We start from the raw sequence: 21,217 nt of genomic DNA, 5'->3' as shown, positions 1-21,217 counted from the left end.
TTCTGCTTTGCTGAGATAATCCATCCCACCTCACAGGTGTGCCACATCAAGATGCTGATCTGACATCATGATTAGTGCACAGGTGTACCTTATACTGCCCACAATAAAAGGCCACTCTGAAATGTGCAGTTTTGTCTCACAGCAAAATGCCACAGATGCCACAAGCATTGAGGGAGCGTGCAATTGGCATGCTGACAGCAGGAATGTCAACCAGATCTGTTGCTCGTGCATTGAATGTTCATTTCTCCACCATAAGCCGTCTCCAAAGGCGTTTCAGAGAATATGGCAGTACATCCAACCGGCCTCACAACCGCAGACCACGTGTAACCACACAAGCCCAGGACCTCTACATCCAGCAGGTTCACCTCCAAGATCGTCTGAGACCAGCCACTCAGACAGCTGCTGAAACAATTGGTTTGCATAACCAAACAATTTCTGCACAAACTGTCAGAAACCGTCTCAGGGAAGCTCAACTGCATGCTCGTCGTCCTCATCGGGGTCTTGACCTGACTCCAGCTCGTCGCCGTAACAGACTTGAGTGGGCAAATGCTCACATTCGATGGCGTCTGGCACGTTGGAGAGGTGTTCTCTTCACGGATGAATCTCGGTTTACATTGTTCAGGGCAGATGGCAGACAGCGTGTGTGGCGTCGTGTGGGTGAGCGCTTTGCTGATGTCAATGTTGTGGATCGAGTGGCCCATGGTGGTGGTGGGGTTATGGTATGGGCAGGCATCTGTTATGGACGAAGAACACAGGTGCATTTTATTGATGGCATTTTGAATGCACAGAGATACCGTGATGAGATCCTGAGGCCCATTGTTGTGCCATACATCCATGAACATCACCTCATGTTTCAGCAAGATAATGCACGGCCCCATGTTGCAAGGATCTGTACACAATTCTTGGAAGCTGAAAATGTCCCATTTCTTGCATGGCCAGCATACTCACCGGACATGTCACCCATTGAGCATGTTTGGGATGTGCTTGACCGGCGTATACGACAGCGTGTACCAGTTCCCACTAATATCCAGCAACTTCGCACAGCCATTGAAGAGGAGTGGACCAACATTCCACAGGCCACAATTGACAATCTGATAAACTCTATGCGAAGAAGATGTGTTGCACTGCATGAGGCAAATGGTGGTCACACCAGATACTGACTGGTTCTGAGTCCCCAGACCCCCAATAAAGCAAAAAAATGCACATTTCAGGGTGGCCTTTTATTGTGGACAGTCTAAGGCACACCTGTGCACTAATCATGATGTCAGATCAGCATCTTGATGTGGCACACCTGTGAGGTGGGATGGATTATCTCAGCAAAGCAGAAGTGCTCACTATCACACATTTAGACTGATTTGTGAACAATGTTTGAGAGAAATGGTAATATTGTGTATCTGGAATGAATTTTAGATCTTTAAGTCCATCTCATGAAAAATGGGAGCAAAAACAAAAGTGTTGCGTTTATATTTTTGTTGAGTGTATATAAGCCGCCGTATTGCCATCAAGCGCAGAATACGTCTTCGTCTCAATGAAATTAGTCTCTGCATATTTTGTGTAATTTGGAATAGGCAGTATAGCGCTACTCCAACAACGTGTGGTTGATCCATGATTGTCTGGGCTGTTAGTGAACGAGGGCAGGTGTGTTCCATTTACCTCTTTCACTCCCCCTCCGCCCACTTTCCCCCCGCCCTCCAAGTGGCCTCCGTGTGACGTCATAGCAAGGGCTGAGGGCAAGTGAGCGAGGGCGACTCAAACTGTTATTGAAACGCAGCTAATGCAGACATGCTAACAGCTAAGCCATGTTCCCTCAATGAAGCATCGTAGAGGCAATGCCGTAAGTTTATGCATTTAATGGTAATCCTGTTGCAGTTGTATGACCACTATTGTCTAAAATGCTGTTGAAGAACTTAACTTATAAAAACAACTATTTATTTACAAGCTATTTACTGTGTGTGTGTGTGTGTATGCTAAAAACGATGCTACCAGCTAGGTTGGCTATTGCTGCAATTGTGCATGAATTATATTTACAGTAATGTTTAATGTATTTAAGAACACTGCACTGATTTTGTATGTATTTGTATCTGTTTATTTACAGTTTTCACCGTGCTCACAGCCTGTATATGGAGAAGTGTGACAGTAAATGGTCAAACTTACTCGGACCCTGTCTTCATTGGCTACAGTTTAACTTTGTGTTAAGTCTGAGTTACAACACTCAGTACGAGAACATTATGGTTTCCATGCATGCAGTTATGTCACTACAGCAAATGTGGGACATTTAAGCAGCAAGTCTTACTGTTCTAAACTATAGAGAAGAAATTTAACTCAACTTTTAGCTCCTGATATAATGGAGTTATGCTGCCGTTCCTAGATTTACATCATGATAATGTATTATTTCATCCACCTCCAGAATGCTATTGAGCCGCCCGGCTTGCAGATTAAGAGTGGAGTCTGCAAATATAACAGCAATCTGTCCATATTTAGCACACAAACAATTTTACAAAGTTTGTGAGGGATTGAATTGACATGTTAACTGTTAACAACATTTCCATTCATGTCCTCATCACCGCTCCACACAGATTCGATGCTTCTTTGACACTATTTTTCATTGACACTTTAGTGACAACTAAAGGCTCATTTATGCTTCCATTTCGTGCGTAAATAGAGACGTGCGTTATCAACGTTCTAAACGTCGCTGCCCTCATGCTTTCATGCGTCCTCTACGTTGGAATGGACGTTTAGCAAAACATCCTCTAGAGGGCGTCGTTCACATTAAAACGTTACTCCAATAAAGTAAAAAAAAAATAAGTTTATCATAACAACAAACATGGCGACTGGACAATGGAGGAGATAACGATCCTGCATCTATTGAGAAGGAGGCAAAATCGCAGGCAGCGTTGTAGACGGCGGTGGTCTGTGAGACCACTGAATACATCCCGAGTGTGGACGGAGAATTCCAGTCATTGGTTTTACCGATGAGAGAAATTGACGACGAACGTCATTTTCAGTATATCAGGATGTCCATCGGGGCTGTCGACAACTGGCTTCACCGGGTGGCTGCTCACATTAAGCATGGGAACTCGCACAATCCACCGGTGACGCTGGCTGAGCGACTAGCGGTCACCATTCGCTTCCTCGCGTCAGGGATCAGTCATTTTTAAAACGTTTTTTAATTTGTGTATGCTATTCACGGCACTTTCTGTGTACAATGCCCGACACTGCCCCCATGATTTCCGTTGGAACTGCAACGTTTGGTCCGTAACGGTACGCATCCGCAAGCTTGCAGGATACGGACAGAAATACGGACGAAATGTACGCAGAGAACGGACAGAAGGCTCCGTCCGTATCCGTATGCGTGTCTAGCGTAGAGCATAAATGAGCCTTAAGTCACATGCTTCACGTACACAATTCTTTTGGAACAGACTTGCCGAATAAATAAAGGTGTTGCATTTTGTTTTAAACGATGCACCAATATTTTCCCCTCAGCGGGTGTAAAAACCACTTGAATTTGCAGCGTCTCCGCTCCATTTTTGGGTTTGACTCACACAACAAGCCTTTTGAAAAGGTCACCTTACGCTCTGCAGGTTTCCTGCAGCACATTACAGTAGACAGAAGCAGAGGCTCCACTTCACACAGCAAAGGAGGAAACGAACATCTAGTAACGAACGTTGATCAATCGTGCACTTTTGCTTTGCGGTACTTAATCGAGCAGCGCATAACAATGAGGTTGATACTGAACATATTTTTCAATCAAAGGAATTCTGCCTGATCTTGAACCCCGGCTTAATATCCTCTAAATGGAAAAATTATCATCCTGTAATATTCATCTTCATATTGTTGTAAAGTAAAGTACGTAAGTAAAATTGCCATTCGCTGCTTTAATTCTGCTTCTTTTAAAAATCACTACATGGTTTATGTACAGTGTGGTTCTGGCTCTGAATTGTATTCCAATTTAATTTCATGCATATTTAATGCAATTCGTGTTTGTTATACTGTATTTTATGTCTGGTGTGGACACCATGAAGATTAGCTGATTGCCATGGCATCGGCTAATGGGAATTCTGGAAATAAACAAATCGTGGCTGAAATCCTCTAACCAATTTCCTAGGGGTCACCCTGCTCTGGGAAGTTGCAATAGGCATCTCTACCATCTGCTGACATTTTATATTTAAAAACTCTAAATTAATTAACTTTCACACTAGATTTCAGCATAATGAAACCATTAAGTTGTTTTCATTAGTTGTGGCCCCAACACAAACAACATCATGTTGTCAATTTGAAGCTACTAAGAGGAACTTTTATTTTGTGTTGATTTCTGCAGAGTCCCTTTAGGAAACGTCTCATTTTACTGCAGCAGGGTCTTACAGTCTGCCCCGCATGGTCCTGGTTCTGGTTGTCCCGTGCCTCCCTCCCCTCCAGCGATCACAGCAATATGGCCTGGGCCTCCAGCAGCGTGGTGTTGGTGTTGGCTCACAGCGAGGTGAAGAGTGGCCGCTGGCAGGCGCACTGCCTCCGAGTTCCTGCTGCAGCTCTGTCCAAGTGAAGGGGGGTAGGGAACACTGCATCTGGGTCTGTCCTTGGTGGGCTGGTCGCTGCCGAAGGCCCTGCTGGAGTCTGAGCTGAAGGAGGTTCTGGTGAACCTGCATGATTTCGTCCGATTTTGCGTTTTTGCATCAATGACAAGCATAAAGAAAAACTATACACCTGTATATAGAACATCTGTATATTTTAATTGATTTTAAAGTTTATTTATGGGTCATTCCGTGTCATTTCATCAAATGCCTCCCACCTGACCATCTCAGAATGTCCTGAAAAAATTCAAGTACAAAGACACACTTGTTAATAGGACTAATCCAAAATATTAGGTCTCTACTGTCAACAGTTTTCTCATGAAACGTCATTGAATGAAGGGTAGTTTAGACGTTTTTTGGCATCATGCTCTGAAAAGCCATTTTTAAACGACATTATCTGGAAAACTATCTCACCTGTGGCCTTCAAAATTTCTACAGTGTATATCTGTTACTAATAGCCTCCAGACATGGAATATCAGGGGTGTAGCTCAATGATAACCTAGTATGGTAGGTACTTAAAATGAGGCTTGTTGAAATAAAGTAGTACATTTGAAGAGTGGCTGAGCTCCCATTTTTGCAGATAAAAGACTTCTATCATTTCTGCCTCTATCTCTGGTGTTAGCTTAAACATTCTACAAAAGATGGTCTCTCTTAGATTATTAGTTTCACAGATATTAAGGCTCAAAAATGGAAGTTAACACATCTTTGCCCAACTTCAGAGTCATATTCCAAAAAACTGACAACAAGTATCAGGTCCAAACTTACTTTATTTGAAAGATCATATTCTTGTTAAAATCATATTAAAAAATCAGGAGGGTGTTTTGCCTCATTTTGTCGCAGTGATTTTTTTCAAATCCTGATATTGGTGGGGTTTTTGTGGCTGGTTTTGGTACTGCATGTCCTAATAGCCTACCAGTAAACATCACAGGAGGGCAATTCAAATGTGTTTTTTACCATTTACCAAAGACTTACATGTGACTAAATGCTACTGATAAATTTAGCCGTACGAAAACATTCAAATGTAGCACAGTTGTAGTTACAGAGGCAATAAGTCCTTGAATGTGAGTTAAACATGCTGAAAGCAGCTTTTAATGTCTTAAACCATGAACAAACATAGCATAATATTGAAGACTGTACATTTTGTCATACTGTAAGTATATAAATTACACAACCAAATCAAATAATAATCTTAATTTGAGCATGAGATTTTACATTACAGTACAAAAGTCTCCAAAGTTTGATATTGAATAACAGTTTGTCTCCCTCTCTTTTAGATCCAATTCCTTCGTCACATTCATTAATTTGGCAGTCACTTTACAAATTGTCTAATGTACATCTCTGCTCTGTTGTGCTCATCTTTTTTGATGGCATACATGCGCCCAGTTTCTGTAGAGGGAACGTCAAATCTTGCAATTCTATGCTGCAGTGGGACATTGCACATGTCTTCTCTTCTTGGCCAGTAGAAACTCTTGGCAGGGCCATGTGGGTGCATGAGCTGAACCAGTACATCTTCATCTTGATCTGAAACATCTCTGATACTTCCTATCCACCATTTCTGATCATAACTCACATATTGTCTCATAGTGAGCATAGAGACAAACTGTTATTCAATATCAAACTTTGGAGACTTTTCTACTGTAATGTAAAATCTTTATGCTCAAATTAAGATTATTATTTGATTTGGTTGTGTAATTTATATACTTAAAGTATGACAAAATGTACAGTCTTCAATATTATGCTGTGTTTGTTCATGGTTTAAGACATTAAAAGCTGCTTTCACCATGTTTAACTCACATTCAAGGACGTATTGCCTCTGTAACTACAACTGTGCTACATTTTAATGTTTTCGTAAGGCTAAATTTATCAGTAGCATTTAGTCACATGTAAGTCTTTGGTAAATGGTAAAAACACATTTGAATTGCCCTCCTGTGATGTTTACTTGTAGGATATTAAGACATGCAGTACCAAAAACGGACACAAAAACCCCACCAATATCAGGATTTTAAAAAATCACTGCGACAAAATGAGGCAAAACACCCTCCCGATTTTTTAATATGATTTTAACAAGAATATGATCTTTCAAAAAAAGTAAGTTTGGACCTGATACGTGTTGTCAGTTTTTTGGAATATGACTCTGAAGTTGGGCAAAGATGTGTTTACTTCCATTTTTGAGCCTTAATATCTGTGAAACCAATAATCTAAGAGAGACCATATTTTGTAGAATGTTTAAGCTAACACCAGAGATAGAGGCAGAAATGATGACAAAAATGGGAGCTCAGCCACTCCTCAAATATACTACTTTATTTCAACAAGCCCCTTTTTAAGTACCTACCATACTAGGTTATCATTGAGCTACACCCCTGATATTTCATGTCTAGAGGCTATTAGTAACAGATATACTCTGTAAAAATTTTGAAGGCCACAGGTGAGATAGTTTTCCATATATTGCTGTTTAAAAATGGCTTTTCAGAGCATGATGCCAAAAAACGTCTAAACTACCCTTCATTCAATGATGTTTCATGAGAAAACTATTGACAGTAGAGACCTAATATTTTGGATTAGTCCTATTAACAAGTGTGTCTTTGTACTTGAATTTTTTCAGGACATTCTGAGATGGTCAGGTGGGAAGATTTTCAGAAATTTGATGAAATGACACGGAATGACCCTTATTTCCAAAGCCCTAAATCATCTCACACCCTCAGACCTCAGTGACTGCCTCTCATCTTATGTCTCAGAAAGGCTGTGGAAGACCTCAGATCTTCCAACGCCTCTCTTTTAGAAGTTCCTAAAGTGTCCCTCCAGAGATTTGATTCTCTTTGATGGTCACATTTACAAATGCAGATCATATTGAAGTGCCATTATTAAAGTCACCGAGCACAGTTAAAAGTTCCTCACAGCAACATACTCCTCCTCCTAAGGAGATGAATACATTTTTCTTCAGGCCCCTGACTTGGATGGGCACGGTTGGTTTTGGTTCTAAGCCACAGAGGATCTTTCTGTAAACAGCATTAAAAGGATAAAAGGCAAGCTGTAAATCACAATGCCATTAAGAAACACTGTCTCATTTTGGAGACAGGACTCTCACCTCTTTTTCAGAATAAACTGATGCCAAGAACTCCGTGAGCCTCTGAACACAATGACAAACATGCAGAAACACAGAGGGAGCCGTGTTGTTCTTGTTGCCAGTAATAAAAACATGAAAAACATTTTTGGGATAGAAGAGGCTCCAGAACAGACAGCGTGAGGCTCTGGGGGGTAGTTACATAAACATGGCCTCTAGATAAATAGTCCCCCTCCGATGTGAATAGGATATTGGATTTCAAGGTTGTTGTGATTTCTGTTATACCATTCATAATCCAATTAAAAGTTTGGAGACAAAGACAAAAAGTTCACAGATGGACAAGAGCTCAACGCAGGGAAGTTTTCTTTTCACACCGAAAATGTGCGCTTTTTTACACTTCTCTTTTGAGCCTTCTATCATCACTAATTAAACTACTCATGCATATCTAACTGACAATTATTTATTTTCCATTCATTTGTCAATAGCTTTTTCAATCCATCAATTAAAGGTTGAGTAGGTCATTTGGAAAACACACAGAGACTTTGACTTTGAATGCACCAAACTGAAAAAGTCCCGCCTCCTTGGTTCAAACATGTTCAAAGCCGCTCCCCCAGAACGCCAAACAAGATCAGCAGAGTGCAAACAGGAAGTAAGCCTTGACAGACAGCTGTCCAATTATTTTCTCCGGTTATTTTATCTCTGTTTTTTTACAGTCCTGCCACAGCCACAGATGAAATTTAAAAAACATTTAATGTCAGAGCATTTAATGTATTCATTGCTATTGGTATATTAAAGGTCATATTGATATTTTTATTTAAACGAATCATTTAAAATAAACATCCACAGAGCTTTTAGAAAGGTGCAGAATCAAAGTATCACATCTTGTTAAAAAAAATTTTGGATTGTGATATAATCATTTTTTTTTTTTATTTGACAGGTTCGACATTCGTGTTTTGTTTACCTCTGTGTAGATGAGTGACGTGTGGCTGCGGCTTCGAGCAAGGCTTGTGAGCCAAAAGAATAACGACGTTGGTATCACATGGTATCTCTGCATCTTTGGGGTTGCCAGTTAGTGTGAATAAAACGGAAAAATGCCATTTGACGTTACATGAATTTTGAAACACCACCGCACAAAGTAACCCAAATGTATGTTGCAAAATTAATTGATACCACAAAAGATTCATCACTTGACATGAGTCTGTCTGAGTGTCACTCCACTCGACCATGAAAACGCAGGTTGTGCAATGAACTGGCAACCCATTGAGGGCGCATGCGCTTTGAGGAACAGCTGTGTTGTGACGTGAATGCAATGGAAGGGGGAGTGCGAGTGTGACATCTAGTTATCAGTGTTATCATTAGCACCTTTAAGAGGATTTCAAGTAATATAACAGAAAGTGTTTCTGAATAGAATCACCAACTCAACCTTTAACCTTTTGCCTGTTTTGTCTTTCTAGAGCTGCTACGACGAATGTCCATCAATGAGTTGACAGGCATTTTGATAATCACAAGAATAAATTTGTCATCTTTAAAGGAAAAATACCAAACCTTTGTTGCTTCACACGACTCAAGTGTGAGAATTTGATGATTTTCTTTGTCAAACATGAAAGTAAAGTGAATATATTTGGGTTTTAAGCGGTTGGTCAGATAAAAGAAAACTTTGAAGATGTATCCTTGGATTTATCAAAGACAATGTTGTAGTTCAAACAAAAACATACTTGATTTACAGAGTCAGCAAACAGAAGGGAAAAAAAACAGAAATCCTCACATTTGAGAATTTGAAATCAAACAACATTATAACATCAGACTAAGTGGCACAGGGCTGGCTATCACCACAGTGGATTTCCCCAGTCAGTTCGATTCCACTTCAATACTGACTCGATATTTCAGTTACATAATTGCTTCGGTATAAAAGAGATTCTCAGAGAACTAAGAGCCTTTCTGACAGAAATGTGTCTGCAGGACGCCGGGGAGCACTTCATCTTAGCGTTTAATGTTACCATAACAACAACATCTTGACAAAATATCAGCATTCCAACCACCAGTGTATTCTAAACTGGCATCGCCTTTGCTTTTTATTATCTATTTGGGATCCTATCTATTTGTTTAACATCGGGGGGTTTTCCACAATGAGCACCGGACGATATTTGCTTCATACTTTGTATGGATGATCTTGTCGCCTCGATCTGACAGTTGTAATGTTAGAGCGAGGAGGACGATCCGTCAGAGGCGGCGTGTACGGTGATAAAACAAAGCAGAGATCAATAGACAGACAGACACAGTCAACAGTCAGATTCACCAGGAGAGACGCTGTAAAGGTGCCTGCAAACAGCAGATTTGACAGAATCGACACTCAAAATAGCACTCTGATTATCATAGATAAATGTGAGCATATTCTTTCATTCAGAAATAGTCATGTTATTTATGAATGACAAATTTATTTCAGTACTACCGTATTTTTCATCAGCATCACTGTGACTGGCTGACGGGATTGTTAGTTGTTATCCTCAGATGACTTGAGTGTGTGTTTGAGGGCGACTCGCCCAGAGCAGATCAGCTGTTTAGCGCTTGAAGCAAAGAAATTAGCGCTCAAGTCGACACACACACACACACACACACACACACACACACACACACACACACACACACACACACACACACACACACACACACACACACACACACACACACACACACACACACACACACACACACACACACACACACACACACACACACACACACACACACACACACACACACACACACACACACACACACACACCAAAAGGGGTTTGCAAGACCTGGAAACAGCACATTACTGACCAGCTGAGTGGAGGAATCTAGCAGCCAAAATGTTAACTTTCCATTCAACAGACGCTTTAGAACAAGTGCCATCTGTATAAATATTCAACAACCGGAGAAGAGTCAAACAACCAAACCCACACAAGGTATGTCGAGGCAAAGGATGGGAAGATACAGGATTTAATTGCTGATCACACTTAAAAAACATTTTTAATCATTTCCATGATGGGGATAAGCCTGCATAGTGTCACATGAGCGACTTGAAAAAATAGCTGTCTCACTCACTTTAATGGTAGAGAAGTGAAAAATAAAGACTGATTTAACAAAGGGCTACAGATGTATCATGTAAAAGAAGATCAAACTATTGCAGGGCTCCAGAGTGCGACCATTTTGGTCGCATATGCATATATCTGCTCGGGTGAAAAAAAAAATCATAAGCGCAGCATCTCTTTATGTTCTCCTGACGGTATCGTGGTCTAAACCAATAAGAGACAGAGCTCGGGCGGGTCCTTGCCTCTGATTGGCTGTGGTCCTTTTCACTGCTGTAAATTGTGTCAGTTCGAAAATGCGAGCGAGCAGCGCAGGTACTCTGAGCGCTTCGACGCTGAGCGCTTCGATTTTCTTTGAAAATGAAGAGAGGCAGAAAGCCTCGCCCCGAGACAATTAATTAATCAATTAAAAAGCCCAAAAATATGCCTTCAGACAGGACTGGTTGAAGCAATTTCCCTGGCTGATGTACGATGAAGAAAGGGACTCAATGCACTGCATTTATTGTCGGGAGTGCGGTCAGAATATGGCCGGTAATAGTGCGTTTGTGGAGGAGTCAACAACATTTCGCATCGAGACATTGAAAAAGCGCAATATGTCCAAAAAGCATACTACATGCCGTGATAAGTGTGTTAATAAAGTGGCCCCTCATCCAGCTGCATTTCAGCGTCAGGCTGTATCGATCACGTCCGCTGAGGAATCTGAAATGATTATAAAATTCAACGTCGCATACAATATTGCAAAGGAGGAGTTGCCGTTCACTAAATTTAAGTACGAAATTATTCTGATGAAAAAAATGCCGACACACTGAAGAACAAGACAGCTGCGGAGGTTGGAAACGTCACGTACACATCATTCATGATTGACGGCGACACAGACGTCTCTACGGAGGAGTGCGTTATTGTCTACTGCTGCATTTTGCATAAAGGGAGGCCGGTCAACATGTTAATTGGACATGTCGGGTGGAGCATGGACACGCACAGTGTTTGAAGGCCCACATTACAGCATGAGAGATCATGAATAGGAAATTGTATAGTAGCCTATTCCTAATATTATTATTAAAAATGAATAGCCTAAGTAAAAATATAATTAGGCTAGGCTAAGATCACATAAACAGTTTTCCATTTGCAATCTATAGACTAGTGACCTGTATGATCTTTTTATTGTGCCACAAAGCAAGCATTTACTGCGCTTGGGCATCAGTGTGCAGATTGGCTGGAGAAAACGGTTCCTCTGGGTGCTGATGGTGCTGCAGTTAACCTAGGCCATAAAGGGGTGTCATTATGTAAAAGGAGAGCGATAAAAAGGTGACTTTTTGGCGTTAAAGGCGACGCGATGAAAAATGTGGGTGCACCTAAATTTTGTGCTGGTGCACCTAAAAAAAAAAGTTAGGCGCACCAGTGCAACCAATGCAAAAAGTTAGTCTGGAGCCCTGTATTGTGTTGTCACAAGTAAGTTGCACGTTTTTGGCTATGAAGTCCAGAGTCAAGAAATTCCCATGTTCTAAACAAATGTGTAATTTCTCTGTTGTAGACACGGGAAGATATGAAATTGTCATGTCAAGATAATCCTGGCAATACTATCCCGGTAACGAAACAAATATTTGTATTGGATAACGGATGAGCCTTCTTTTTCGTGTTTAGTGAAAAACAAATCACTCATGTGCAGTGATGGGAATAACGGCGTTATAAGTAGCAGCGTTAGTAACTTTTTTCAGTAACGAGTAATCTAACCGATTACTCATCTCATTATTATAACGCCGTTATCGTTACTGCCAAAAATTGTGTTGCGTTACTTTATTGAAGGCAGAAAAAAAAGAATGTTACGCTTTATTAAACAGAGACACGTCAAGCACTAGGACCAGGCGGAAAATGGCCGCTCAAGCTGAAGCCTGTGTGATTGGCCGTCCCCGCCGTCACTCCTTCTTGCTTGCACACCGGTCTGTTAGTCTGCGGTCAGGAGTCCTACAAGAGTCCGCTACTGTGAGTTGGGAGTTTGTTCTGCCTGGTTCACGTCAGCTAGAAGGATTGTAATATCAGAGGTTTCATTTACATTAATGTTTGAATCGGTGTCCGTGTGTATGTATGTGTGTTTGGTAATTAGACGCAGCCAGGATGTCTAAAAAAAGAAAAGTGGACATAAGAGACTCCTACACCCATCCTGCAACACCTTCACTGGCTCCCAATAAAGCAGCATATCCACTTCAAGATCCTCCTCATCATTTACAAAGCTCTCAATAATCTGATCAATACAATGTATTATTATTATTGTTGTTATTATTACTATTTAGGGGCGTGAATCTTTGGCTTCACAGCGATTCGATTCGATTAACGATACAGTAGTTGGCGATTCGATTCAAGGACGATTTTTTTTTGTAACGATTCGATTTGATTCGATTCTGTAAACCACGATTCGATTCAGTAACTTGTAACCAAAGTTCTATATTCATTAAATAAACATGCAATAATGCTAGTGAGACTATCTGTATTCTTCTGAAAGGTTAAAAATAACATTTATTCTAGAAAAAGTAGTCCAGCATAATATTTTATGCTGAATACAAAAATGTAATTACCGTAAACATTGCTCAGTTATTTTTAACATTATTCAGTAGACTACATGCTGGCAGGGGAGAGAGTGTCTTAAACGTATTAAAACATTAATCATAAGTAGGGATGCACGATATTGATTTTTTGAAGCCGATACCAATATCGATAACTTTCTGCTCCTCAGGACCGATACCGATACCGATAACCGATAATATTGTTATTCGTTTTTGAACGTATATTCAGATCAAATTCAGGTCAAAAACACTAATGACTAAGCTTAGGTAGATTTAGCATAGCTTTGCCTTTTACCAAACACCTAACCAGATGTATCACAGTGACATGATAATTATTACTATGAACAAAAGAAAGCCAAGAACAGTTTTGACTCTTCAATAAAATGACAATATTTATTTTTTTCAAATAAATATGTAAGTGAGTCAGTCAATGACAACTTTCCCTGAGCAGCATGGGATATGCACACACAAGTGCTGCTACATTAAACTGTTGGTCCTGATCCACACAGAAATGGAAACTACGGTAATAGGCATTTACAACAACTAACATGCTAACGGGGCTCACATCACAGGTCCATATATCCGTGGTGAAACTTATGTCCCGTACATCATTGTCGACCAGATTATGAAGGAGTGTGGCTAACTCGTCATACTTGGCTGGTAAACACACGTCGGAAAAGAGCCGGCGGCTTGGTATAGTGTACCTGGGCTCCAAGTTGTTTACTAGCCGACTGAAACCTACGTCTTCCACGATGGAAAAGGGCTGGTCATCTAGCACCATCATTTCTGTTATGTAGCTAGTGATCTCTCGAGCTCTTGGGTCGTCTCTGCCAAACTTTTTGCATTTTTCAAACGCCTTGTCGATGGTAACAAGCCCTGGCGTTGCCTTTGCAGTTGGCCTCGGGCTCGCTGCTTCTTTAGCTGCACAGGCGTCTTCATACGCTTTTAACACACCGTCGTAGCGATGGTGATGTGCGAGGTGACTTTTAAGGTTGGATGTATTAAAGCTTGATGCCTTTTTCCCTCCTCTTGGAACTTCTGCATTGCATTTGTTACAAATGCCAAGCGATTCAGTTTCCTCAGAAACTTTGAAGTAGTCCCACAGTACAGACGCCATGCGTGTTTGTTTACTAGTCTTCCTCCTCCACTCGCTCGCAGCCTCTACGTCACAGCCAGGCATGAGAAGGGAGCGCTCGATTTGTGGATTAACTCCCTCCTCCGAAACCTGTGATATCACAGTAACCACATCACATGCTAAACGGGAGGCGCCTAGAAAAAAAACTAACGTCCCTCATCCCAATCCACCCGTAGCACTGTTTTAACACACACATCCTATCGTCGGATTATCGGAGGTATTAATAATTGTATCGGATTTATCGGGTTGACGTCATAATTCCTATTATCGGGCCGATAATTATCGGTCCGATAATTATCGTGCATCGCTAATCATAAGTAAGAATCACGATTCATCCGATTAAATGCATTTATATAGATTGGTGAAGCCAAAACGAGTCAACTTATTTATTTTAGCAGATCGATTTAGTAGAATCTATAGGACTGACAATCGATTCATCGATTAATCAAATGAATCGTTACACCTCTATTACTATTGGATTAGAATTGGGGGATAATGTTTTGCTACATGCTTTTCCAAAAGATATATTGTGTTATATTTATCAATCCACTCTATGCATAGTAATTATAATATCTCCAATAAAATGGTTTAGATTTGTGCACTGTGGATTTCTGCTTGTAATGTATTGAGTATCCATTTCATTATGGGAATCGAACCCGGGACCCTCTCGCTGTGAGGCGACAGTGCTACCCACTACACCACCGTGCAGCAGCACCCTCATGTGATGATATTAAGGATTATTTGGATATCCAAAATTCACCTCGACCAACTCATTGTGAGTGTCTTTTTAATCCTGAACTGCGATAAAATCTTATATTGTTCCATCCCTAGTCTCCTGCCTCTGCACTCCCAATATGCGCTTCAGTCCCACACTGGAAACCATCATGTTGCTTGGTGGTTTTTCAATACTGATCATTGCAGACAATATGCCAACACGGAAAAAGCATGAAGCGTGATGTATAGTTCCGTGTCGGGTCGTTGACCATTCAAAGTTCTGCGTCGAGCTGGCGTCGCTCTGCAATTCACCACCAATTCACCGGTTGAGCGGACCAATCACAGCCCTTGCAGTCTGCGATGCCATGACGCTTAGTTAGGATTTTTTTGGAGGTGCACGTCAGGCTATGGCGTCGGGGTCCGCATCGACGCAGAGGGCTTAGCTACGCCGTCGACATGACCCACAAGACAAGACGTTAAATACCAAGCAAGTCCAGTTGCCTACGATGGAGCTTTCAGAGATTACAACGGGTAGGTGATGTCCTTCGCTGATACAAAACATCCGATGTCAGAGAAAGACCTTCTTTGTGTACTAAAGGAAGAGCTTGACCACAGCCTCAACAGACCAGAATGCAATGCAGCCACAAGACATTCAGCAAAGATCGAGCATCCGATGTGGGATTCGTGAAATTGTTTCGCCTTGATGTTGCAGTCACATCTCTCATCGTGAATGTAAATATATTATTAACTAAAGGAATATAATTGCACAGCATTTGTTCTGTTGTCTGGACAGAAACGACAAATCCAATCAGCTTTTGTCGACAGCAAATTGTAGAAAATGTGTTCAACAACAGCAAATGGCCCGATTATAGATTTTCACCACACTTCCATCATAACAAGCACTGAGGTCATGAGTTATACCTCGGTATAACCAATGCAATGCATCCTACAGTGTTGAGTTTTTGTTTAAAGTCACACACAGACTGAAGACTTATTACCCTTATCTTTGACTATTCTAGGCCCAGATATATGAAAAAACGCATGAATAAATACACAAATTAACACAACTGATCAACGGCAGAGTAGAAAGCAATCTTCTTTTTGACCGTCATCTAAATCTGGCACATATAACTGTTTCGAAAAAAAAAATGATGATGCGGTGCATGCAATTAGAGCCTGACCAATAAATAAATCAGGCCGATACACTGGACAGAATTAAGCTTATCACTGATGTCGCACCTGCGTACATGTCGGGTCATTTTGAAGATTTGTCCACAATAATTTGTCCGTTTCACGTTCATGCAAAACAAAATGTATATCAGTCAATATAGTGTTGATATTATATATATATAATTCTCTAATATCAGTATGTTATCAGCCTCGTGATCATATGAGGGAAGATTCACATGCTGTAAAGTAATTTGCATTAGCTGCATTTTTACCAGCTGCAACATTCTTGTCCAAATAAATGCACCAATAATTAAATAATAATCAATAACACAATAAAAATTCAGTAATATAATATATCATTTTCTGAAATTGTCCATTGTGCTGATGACGTATGAAGTATATTTCCATGCTTATACTTTTGTACGCTCTTAGGTGTTGAATGCAGGACTTTCATGTGTAACGGAGTATTTCTACTTTTAGGACTACTTGAGTACTTTCCCCCACTACTATAGTCTCAGTACCTGGAACAGACGCACGTCTGCACGCCAAGGCAGCGAGATGAAAGCAGTGAGGTCATTAAACGGTCAGCGATTTAAATCCACTCGCGGTAATTACACGCAGGAGCCATATTAAGCTGCATTAACTTTGAGTAATGCGCAGGTGTGAGCAACACGAGGAATACGGTACTTACTTTATGAAGAAACTGGCCCCTTCGTCCGTAAAACCTTCCTCCCATCCCCGGGGAAGGTCTGAAATAAAACCGACAGACTTGTTCGTGACACCTGAAAGTTTCCTCCTCCCTCCCCCCGTCGGGCCCCGACGCGAAACACTCACGGGAGTCAGGGAAGAAAACACGAGCACAGGTGGAACTAGCTTAGCTAAAGTTAGCTTACCTGAGCGGATCATGTGTCCGGAGTTCACAGGTTCACCGGAGCGGGGATGGAGCCAGGTAGTCGTCCGCGCCTCATCGCTGAGAGAGAGGGGAGGGAAAACACCTGTTACACCACCGCGGAGGGAGAAGCAGCACCGGCGCAACCCGCCGCCAAACTCCCGGTGCACCGGGAGAGACGGGGAGGCGACAAAAAGCGCCACTCACTTGATGAAGAAGACCCTGCCGTCGCTGCAGACTCCGTAGGACCAGTGCTCAGGTAAGGTGTCCCGCGCGAGAGGCGCCGCCATGATCCGGTCTCAAGTCCTATTTCATCTCATTCTCCCCCCGAGAGCTCAACGATCACCGCGCGAGGGCCGGCGCTGCCTTCAGGGACTCACACGAAGCCCGTAAATCTGACCACCGCAAGCTCATCTGACAACGCGGGATTCTGCCAAGTAACACTTCTGCAAATTCAGTTTATTGTAATGACATAAAGAGGAGTTTAGAATTTCACACAAGGTTCACGATTCTAATATTATTAGAAAATGAAAATAATAACTCGGCAGAGTTCTTGTTTTGACTTTCCGTAGACCTGTACATGGCCAACTGCACATTGTTTTTATTACTATTTTTTTTTTATCTTAAAAAGTAGCAAATTGCACTCCGCCTGGTGTTTATATTGTAACAAGTACGTCTATGCAATTTCTATATTTTATACTGGAATTGTAGTCTAGGATGTTTATAGTGTATGCTAATATATTATTTATATTGTGTATTCTTTCTTATGTAAATACACTGTATATTACTGTTGTAACTGGCTGTAACAAAATAATAGTTTGGATTTAATGAAGTACGTTTTTGTCTGTTATCTGTCTGTCTGTCTATGTTTTGTAGGTAGGCTACTAAATGTAATTATAATTTTGGGCAATTATAATAAACTTAATTTATGAAACTTAAATAAAAAATATTTTTCACAATGATTACATTCCTGGTACCAGATTTTACTATATGTCAAGATAGAATTTACAGAAAATATAATTGAACAGTTAAATTCACTTTTTGCTTAAAATCCTAAAAAGTTTGGTTGGTGGCTTGTCTGTAGTTTCTGCCAGGGAAACTGCTTTGTACTTGTGACCTCACTATTTCTAAAGATCCTACCTCATCCCCAATCACGAGGTAACTGTGAATAACGTGAATGGCCGAGGGGTTTGACATGCTGACCGTTGCAGCTTAAACAGTTCAAGTCCACCCAATCTTTGTTGTTCCCTCTTGCCTCATGTCCACTCTGTAATCAAGACAAACTTCCCTTTGAATTTAACTGGAGTGCCCAAAGCAATATAGCCGTTGATATTACCTTCCCAACTGCTCAGGTGAAAGAACAACTTCTTCACAGGGTTAGTGGCTCGACTGCCAAAATTAGCATTCATTCAAAAAACAAAAGCAAAGTCATTGACACCATGTCACACCATGTCACACCCGTCTTACCTGGTTTTGACATATAGTTTTGTGATTTGCATTAGGGGTCGGCTGGCTTTTTCAAGGACGATACTCATTATTTCTCATGAGACCAATAACTGATATTTGAAAAACTGATATTTGCCTGCAGCCAAAAGAAAAGTGCCAGAAGGTGTCCAAATCTATACAACACAAACTCTTAGCACAAAACGTTCTTTTAAGCATCCGTTTAATTCACGGAACCTTTCAACATGACCTTGAGGGGAGAAGTGCAGAGAGCTATACCAGCAACATGCTTGTGAAGTTGAACAAATGAACAAACAAATAAATAAATACAATAGTTCCCTGAAGTTTTATAGTTAAGTTAAAGTTAAAATAAAGAACAGAGAGTAGTGGCTGCAGCTGCATTAGAGCCAAAGTAGCACTTTTTATAATGAAATTATTTTATCAGCATATGACCAATAACCATAAAAATGCTGAATATCTGCACAGATAATCGTCCAGGGTGCTAATCAGTCGACCCCTAATTTGCATGATCTTTTTCAAATTATAACCAGAATACTTTATTAATCCTCCAGGAAATTATACAGCTGCTGTTGCTCCATTATAATTAGAAAGGAAGGAGGAAAGAAAGAAAGAAAGAAAGAAAGAAAGAAAGAAAGAAAGAAATGTCCTCATAAATAAAGAGACATAATAATGACAAGTGACAAATCCTATACACATAAATAGTCAAATAAGTGTAAAAGTGTAAAATAATGACACCAAATGCCTGTAATGTATGTACAATGTACTGTTTGTATATAAAACCACTATATACAGTCTATTTGTGTATTTACTGTTGAGGTAGCAGCCTATAGTATTGAGTTAGTAGTATCGTAGAATAAAGTGCATCATAAATACTATTGTACATAAAGTTTGAGGGTTATTAACATGAGTTATTCATAGCTCCACTTTGCAGGACTTAAATGCATCACAGCGACGGGAGGTGAGACGGGAGGAAAGGAGATGCTCTGGAAGTGTTCCTCCTGGCAGTAATTGGGGAGAGTAATGTGCTGACTCGGAGCTCTTTAAAATATATGCCTTCTTAGTATTTAGGTGAATTAACTGGGAAGAGGCTGATTATGAGATTAAAGACTTGCTTTAACCAATTAGGAATCTCATTAGAAAAAGATTTGGTTTTAATTACTATACACACGTTAATTCTCATCCAAATCAGCCTGCATTTAGTTGGACACTTTATCTGATGCAGTATTAGTAGTAAGCCCGTGTGTACTGCATATATACGACACCAACAGGGACCCATGGGTGCAGTTAGGGATGGGATCGTGTCTGTTAATTGTTGAAAAAAGCTGTCTCGCTCACTATCACGGTAGAGAAGTGAAAAACAGCCTGGTTTTAAAAACATGTTTTAAACTGTGCTGTTTATATAAAAAATATATGTTTTTATCCTTAATTAACATGATTTTGATTGTGAGAAAAATGTATTTGAGTGAGAATTCACTTGTTTGACTTGACTTGAAGCAGATTTCCAGATTCATATTTAGTCACGATCCAATCATTGTTGGTAATTTTACTCTATTCTAATTAGTACCATATCATGTGGTTCTTCCCAGGAAACTCCCAAGGGCATCGTGGCCCTTCAGAAGCATAACTACAGCGGTGCTGCTGTGGCTCAGAGTCACTGTCCTCCAATGGGAAGATAGGGGGTTCGACAGTCCGAAGTGTCCTTGGGCAAGATTCTGAACCCCAAATTGCCCCCGGCATCTGAGCCATGAGATCAGCTCCTGCCGTCAGCGTATGAATGTGTGTGAATAGACTGAATGTTAAACGCCTTTTTAGAACTGCAGGTCCATTTCCCATTTAAAGGCGTGATCACCACTCATAATGCCATTTAAAGTGTGAAATGAAGAAGAAATGACAAATCTGTGAAATAAAGCGTTACCAAAACAATCTGGTGGTGCACTTCTACCCGTCAGCATACACAGCGATACTAATATGTCAGAGACAAGCCAGCAGCAAACAGTATCGGCCTGCTGGTCCGTCAGTGAGGCTCTGATGTTTACATGCAGCAAACACGGCGGTGGTTTCCCTTAGCGGCTCGTTGGAGTCAATAAGAGCTCCATCAGCTGTCGGACGCCGTTGTTCTGAGTCACTCGTCAGGAAGTCTGAGCTCATTGGAATTTGGTTTTTCCAAAGTGCCTCCTGAATCCAGGAGACGTGTGGTGGCGTGCTTATGACAACATCCTGACACGTTCACATGCAGACCTGTTATTTGGAAAACTACACTTGGAAAAAAGTAGTTGTTGTTGAGTTCACAGTCGGATGGAATGTCTTTGCCAAAAACATTCATTTCCAAAAGGGTGTAACGCAGCGTGAAGAAGGCGGTGGATGTTCATCACACTGTTCTACATTAAGCGCTCCCCGGAGCACGACATTTCAATAGAAACACACATGCACTTGTTTTCTAACTCTTAATCACGTTGAGCTTTTTTTATTTTATGTGATTTTCTTCTCATGTAATCATTTCTCCATTTCAACGACTTTCCAGCCGGCAGGAAAATGCAGATGTTTATCTTGATATAAGGCGCAATTTGTCCATTTCTCCAAAACACAC

At 40.8% G+C, this 21,217-nt stretch overlaps 1 protein-coding gene across 5 annotated transcripts in view; it reads right to left on the bottom strand.

Moving 5' to 3' along the window:
* LOC311018119 (pleckstrin homology domain-containing family A member 7-like) overlaps nt 1-17,525 on the bottom strand; it is a 149,127-nt gene extending 131,602 nt beyond the window's left edge. For 3 of the 5 annotated variants that reach the window (XR_014597685.1, XR_014597686.1, XM_084016919.1), the window contains exons 1-3: nt 17,374-17,525; nt 17,171-17,247; nt 16,969-17,026 (exon numbers count right to left, since the gene is read on the bottom strand). Coding sequence is in view for 3 of the 5 variants with exons in the window: in XM_084016919.1 (XP_083873045.1) it covers nt 16,969-17,026; nt 17,171-17,247; nt 17,374-17,456 (218 nt within the window). In the remaining 2 variants the exon portion in view is untranslated. The remainder of the gene's footprint in view (nt 1-16,968; nt 17,027-17,170; nt 17,248-17,373) is intronic. The other 2 variants (XM_084016916.1, XM_084016917.1) reach the window with 1 other exon arrangement.
* Between the last annotated feature and the right edge of the window lie 3,692 nt (nt 17,526-21,217).

This window comes from Eutrigla gurnardus, assembly GCF_963514095.1.
Source record: "Eutrigla gurnardus genome assembly, chromosome: 9".
In the NCBI taxonomy this organism is placed as follows: Eukaryota; Metazoa; Chordata; class Actinopteri; order Perciformes; family Triglidae; genus Eutrigla; species Eutrigla gurnardus.
The sequence above is the reverse complement of the archived record's forward strand: the minus strand, read 5'-3'. Positions and strand labels throughout refer to the sequence as shown.